At 37.2% G+C, this 5,741-nt stretch overlaps 1 protein-coding gene across 2 annotated transcripts; it reads left to right on the top strand.

The window, feature by feature from the left end:
- On the top strand, positions 450-3,217 carry LOC18598143. 2 transcript variants are annotated; one of them, XM_007027532.2, is made up of 2 exons: positions 450-702; positions 1,269-3,217. In XM_007027532.2, exon 2 carries the CDS (start codon positions 1,280-1,282, stop codon positions 2,999-3,001), a length of 1,722 nt encoding a protein of 573 aa, XP_007027594.2. In that variant the 5' UTR covers positions 450-702; positions 1,269-1,279; the 3' UTR covers positions 3,002-3,217. The 2 variants fall into 2 exon arrangements, with proteins under 2 accessions (XP_007027594.2, XP_007027592.2); XM_007027530.2 differs by having other exon boundaries at positions 451-702; positions 1,215-3,217.

Below are 5,741 nucleotides of genomic sequence, written 5' to 3'. Positions count from 1 at the left end.
TTTATTCCCCTACCCTAACTACTATTGATTAATTAATTTAATTTTTAACTCTAAGAAGATAGACTCTGTAAAAAAAATGTGGACCACATTTGGTTAAATAAATAAAAAACCCATCTTTTTTAAAGTTTTCTTTGCCTTAAATTTTACATTATTTTTTGTATAAGAAATCATATTCTTTGGAGCTCATTGAATTGAATCCACTTCCAAATTCCAATGGCAGTAAAGCCAAAGAATTGTAATCTTTGAAGCCGTTTTCCATTTCACAAGCACATGCTAATTAACAGTTGTAGATTTGTAAAGTCCCAAAATGAAGAAGCATATGCCCTTCAACATTCTCTCTTTGTGATTAACGTGCAACAAGGCGAAGAAGAAAAACCCCTCAAAACGGCAGCGTTGGAGTTGGCAACATCAACATTTATTCCAGCTTCCTTGATATCCACAAGCATAAACCCAAAATTATCCGAACTTTGGGTTTCCGTTTTTAACCTCGGTTTGACCGATTTCGATTTTTCTGTCTCCTTTTGTCTCTTCCTTATCTTCTTCACCCTTATAAGCCCCTTCTGCTTCTTCTTCCTTCTGTCCGTGTTTGGTCGTGGCTTCTCACTACTGGAAATCAAACTAAGTCTTCTTTCATTCTTTTTCTTCTTGTCTTCAGTTCGAGTGTTGCTTCATGGGGATGTAGCGTTTTACTTTTTTACCCTTGTAAGTTTATGCTTTGTAATTTAAATGCATTTTCTTTTACTGCTTTAATTGTTGCATTGCTATTTTTAGACTCGTAAATTCTGGGTTTTTTTATTTTTTTATTTGGGGATCTGTTTGGGACTCAATGTGTTTATTGATTAATGAGTTTGAGTTGCTGTAGAGGGTCTAACTTGGCAAATTATGGTATGGTGTGAAATTTGCTGAATTGGGCTGTTTTAGTAGTAAATGGGGAAATATAGGGGAGACTTAAAAACTTTTAAGGCTTTATTCTTTTTTCCTGTTTTTTAGTGGAAGTGATTACTTAATTGAGCTCATTAATTGTTTATGATAAGTTGTTGGTGCTTTAAAAGGCCTTAACGAGTCGGAATTTAATTAAAATTTAGAATTTGGGCTTTCCATTTTGTGGTTTATATATACACAAGAAGAAAGCTGTATTTATGTATACTTGAGTTCTTTCAATTGTAGTGGAAATATTGGTCTGATCTATGCCATCGTTTTATGCTCTAATACAGGGATTGTGATTTGTGAGATCTTTTGAGAATGTTTGACTAGTGCTTACTTTGTAGTATATCGGATTATGGGACGCGAAATGGTGATTGAGTCTTGGTTTGGCAGTTCATGGTGGAATCCGAGGAAGAGTGCTTCGGAGAGTACTGACAAGGTGGTTCTGGGAATCTTGGCATTTGAAGTTACCCGCTTAATGTCTAAAGTGGTGAATTTATGGCATGCTTTGGATGATAGGGAAATCTTGAAGTTGAGGGAAGAAATTGCAGACTCGATTGGGATTCAGAGGCTTGTATCTGATGATGAAAATTACCTTATGGATCTTGCACTGAATGAGGTAATTGAGAATTTTGGAAATCTGGCAAAGTCTGTGGCCAGGCTTGGGAAGAAGTGCACTGACCCTGTATATCGCCGTTTTGAACATTTCATTAATGACCCGATTTTGAATAATTTTGAATGGTTCGGGTGGGAATATCGCTGGAAGAAGATGGAGAGGAAAGTAAAGAAGATGGAGAGATTTGTTGCAGTTACGATGCAGTTGACTCAAGAGTTGGAAGTGCTGGCCGAGCTTGAGCAAACTCTTCGTAGGATGCAGAGAAATGCTGAGTCTGATCGTGTGAAATTACTTGAGTCTCAGCAGAAGGTAATGTGGCAGCGCCAGGAAGTAAAAAATCTACGTGAGATGTCTCCATGGATTAGAACTTATGATTACATTGTCCGGCTTCTGTTGAGATCACTTTTAACAATACTTGAGAGGATAAAAATTGTCTTTGGGACTAACCAAATGGCAACTGTAGATGGGAACAATGATTTTGAATCTATGAATAGTGACTGTCTTTCACGCAGCCATTCCTTTTCCACTCTAATACCGTCTTCGGTATATCCTTCTGATAATAATATCTGTGGGTTCTCCTCAGGACCTCTAGGCAGAACATTTTCAAAGTCAGTGCAGATCACCCACAAGTATCGAACCAATAGCAAGCATCTACAATGTCATCATCAGTCTACTGCTTTACATGGCAAGCATCAACATTTAAAAATCAAACGGTCAAGTCATGTTGGAGTTGGACCTTTTAAAGGATGCTTGTCAGCTGGAAGTGATTCTCCCATTTTAGAGAGCTGCAAGCCAATTGGCACTGGATCTATGAGGTTCAGTAGGCCTTACACAAAAACTATTGACAACATAAACAATTCAAAGATGGAGTCATCGTCCTGCAGCAATAAAATATATTCTAAATTATCCATTTTCAATACCAAGTGCTTGTTGAATGCTCCTCCATCGACTCTTGGTGATGCTGCGTTAGCTCTCCGCTATGCAAATGTGATCATCTTGATAGAGAAGCTAGTTTCATCACCTCACTTGATTGGTCATGATGCAAGAGATGACTTGTACAATATGTTACCTACAACTATGAGAAATGCTCTGCGAGTTAAACTGAAGTCATATGCAAAGACTTTGGCCTCATTCATCTATGATGCTTCCCTTGCAGCAGAGTGGAGTCTGGCACTAGTGCGGATATTGGAATGGCTGGCTCCTCTTGCTCACAACATGATAAGGTGGCAGTCTGAGCGCAATTTTGAGGAACAGCATGTGGTTTCCAGGTCAAATGTACTTTTGGTGCAGACACTATACTTTGCAAATCAAGCAAAAACTGAAGCAGCTATTACAGAACTTCTTGTGGGCCTTAACTATGTTTACAGGATTGAGAGAGCACATAATGAAAAAGCTGTACATGACTCTGCTGGTAGTGGGGGCTGTACCCAATATTTGATCAAAAGGGATGATATAAGATAACAATCAACTTCACAAAACAATCTCAATGCCTCCATGAGGCTTCCTTTTTATTGTCCATAACAAAGGAGAAATTCATCTTGTGGAGGTACTGTATATTGAGTGTTATGTCGAGCTCATTGTATCTTGTTTGAAGCAAGCCTCTGTCAATATAGTTATTCCTTTTGCAACAGATAGATTCTTTTGTTTGTTTATATAGTTGATGAATTTGGGTTGCTAGCTATTCGTAAGCGATATTGCTTAGAGTAAGATGAGTCTCCTAGGTCTTTGTTGGAGTATTGGCATCATTGGAACATTACATCCTGAACAGGGTGTTTAGCAACTTTATTGCTGCTGAATGCTATGCTTTTTTTTTTTTGAAAGGCTAGAATTTTATTGCTGAATTTGTCGCAAAACAGAGACTAACAGGAAAACAAGTGTCCCCAAAGGGAGGACTGGCAGACAGATGAGAGAATCCTGATAGGTCACAAACCAAAAGTGAAAAGAACAAAGACAAATCATTCTAGCCTACAGAAAGGTAAAGCTCGTCTCATGAGCATTGTCAACATTAAAAATCTCAGATTATGTCCAAGGTCGTTGAGATTAATCAAGAGCAGTAGAATCCTGATGTGTTCTTTCTTGGTAGATATGAAGTAAGCTTTGAAGTTCGGAGGTTCTCAAAACCCAGCTTTTGCGAGGCCATAAGTATATGCTACGATTTTGAACGCCTCGCTACTTCATAACTGGAGTAACTATTCTTTAAAAACAAAATAGCTAGGGTGACATTTACAGTTGTAAGGGCGTTATATTGTTATGTGTAATGGGAATCGTTTTTGCTTTGGTTCTGTAAGATTTGAGAGAAGAGGAGAAAATGAAATGGATAATTTGAAAGTTCCTTCAGCTTCATTAAAATGAATCACAAAGTTACAGAGTATTTATACTCTAGTTCTTAACTAACTAAACAAACCAACCAATAAAAAAAGGTAGCAAGATTTCAAATTCAGTTAACCTTAACTAACTCATTAAAACAGTAACAGTAAAACAGTAACTAATAAATAACACATAATTCCACGTGCTTTGTTCCTCACTCCTCTGCTAAGTCTTTCAACCTGGAACTCGCCAACTTCTTCTCTTGATCTTCAACTAGCTTCTTATCAGGTTAATACTCCCCCTCGAGATGTATGTGTATGTTATTAACATGCATCTTGCCAAGTAACTTGTAAAACTGTTTTGGCTGTAAAGCCTTAGTGAACAAATCTGCAAATTGATCATTTGTTGAAACATGAGTTGGTTTAACCACCTTTTCCCTTATAAAATGACAATCAATCTCGATATGCTTAGTGTGTTCATGGAAGATTGGATTCTTACTAATATGTATTGCTGACTGATTATCACAATAAAGTTTTATTGGAGCGTCTTGACTGATTCCAAAGTTTGTTAAAAGATTTGTTAACCACATCACCTCATAGACTGTAGATGCCATTGCTCTATATTCAGCCTCAGTTGAACTCTTTGTCACTACATGTTATTTTTTAGATTTCCAACTGACTAGAGAATTTCCAAGAAAAATAGTAAAACCAATCACCGATTTCCTTGTATTTGGGCATCCTGCCCAATCACTATCATAGTAGGCAATTAGTTTTAAGTCTGAAACAGATTTCCATTAATATCCCTTGTCTTGGAGACCCCTTCAAATATTTTAACACCCTATACGCTGCTACTTGATGCTCTTTAGCAAGATTGTCCATGAACTGAGACAAAGTTTGAACTGCTTAAGAGATGCCAGGCCTTGTGAATGTCAGGTATAACAGTTTTCCAATTAATTGTCTATATTCTGTAGAGTCTACATCTCCATTTACTTCTTTTTCAGTTTATGATTGTAGTTTATTGGAGTAGGTATTGGCTTTGCTCCCAGTAAACCAAACTCCTCCAGAAGATCCAACGTATATTTTCTCTGACATAATAAAATGCCCTCGCTTGATCTTGCTACTTCTAACCCTAAAAAATATTTCACAGGTCCAAGATCTTTAAGTTTGTATTTTGAGCTCAAGTAGGCTTTAACATTACAGATGGCTTGAACTGAACTGCTGCCTAACAATATATCATCAACATAGACTAACAAAGCAATGAATTCACCATTATCTGTGACTAAAGTGAACAAAGAACAATCAGACATTGACTGCTTGAATCCATACTCCATAAGTGTAGCAGTAAACTTTGAATTCCATTGCCTTGAAGTATGTTTAAGTCCATATAAAGACTTATGTAACTTGCATACTAGTTTAGTACCAGGTTTAGTATGCTGATACTCCCCCTTAACAGAAAATCCCTGAGGCAATTGCACATACACAGTTTCTTCAAGATCACCATTGAGAAAGGCATTGTTGATCCAACTGAGACAATTGCCATCCCTGTGATGCTACCAAAGCCATAAACACTCTAATTGTGGATTGTTTAGTAACAGGACTAAAGGTTTCCTGATAATCAAAACCTTATCTCTGGTTGTATCCTTTTGCAACCAAACGAGCTTTGTATCTGTCCACACTACCATCAGCATTCATTTTGATCTTATACACATATTTGAAGCCAATAACATGAGAATTTGGAGGTAAAGGCACTATACTCCATGTACCATTTTCTTTTAAAGCTGTTAATTCAGCAGTCATGGCATCTCTCCAATGAGAACAAGTGACAGCTTGATCAAAGGATGTAGGTTCAAAAGTGTGAGATAAAGCTGTAGTGAAGGCTTTGTGTTTATGGGACA

Source organism: Theobroma cacao, chromosome 5 (assembly GCF_000208745.1).
Source record: "Theobroma cacao cultivar B97-61/B2 chromosome 5, Criollo_cocoa_genome_V2, whole genome shotgun sequence".
NCBI lineage: Eukaryota > Viridiplantae > Streptophyta > Magnoliopsida > Malvales > Malvaceae > Theobroma > Theobroma cacao.
This window is presented reverse-complemented; position numbering and strand designations above follow the sequence as displayed.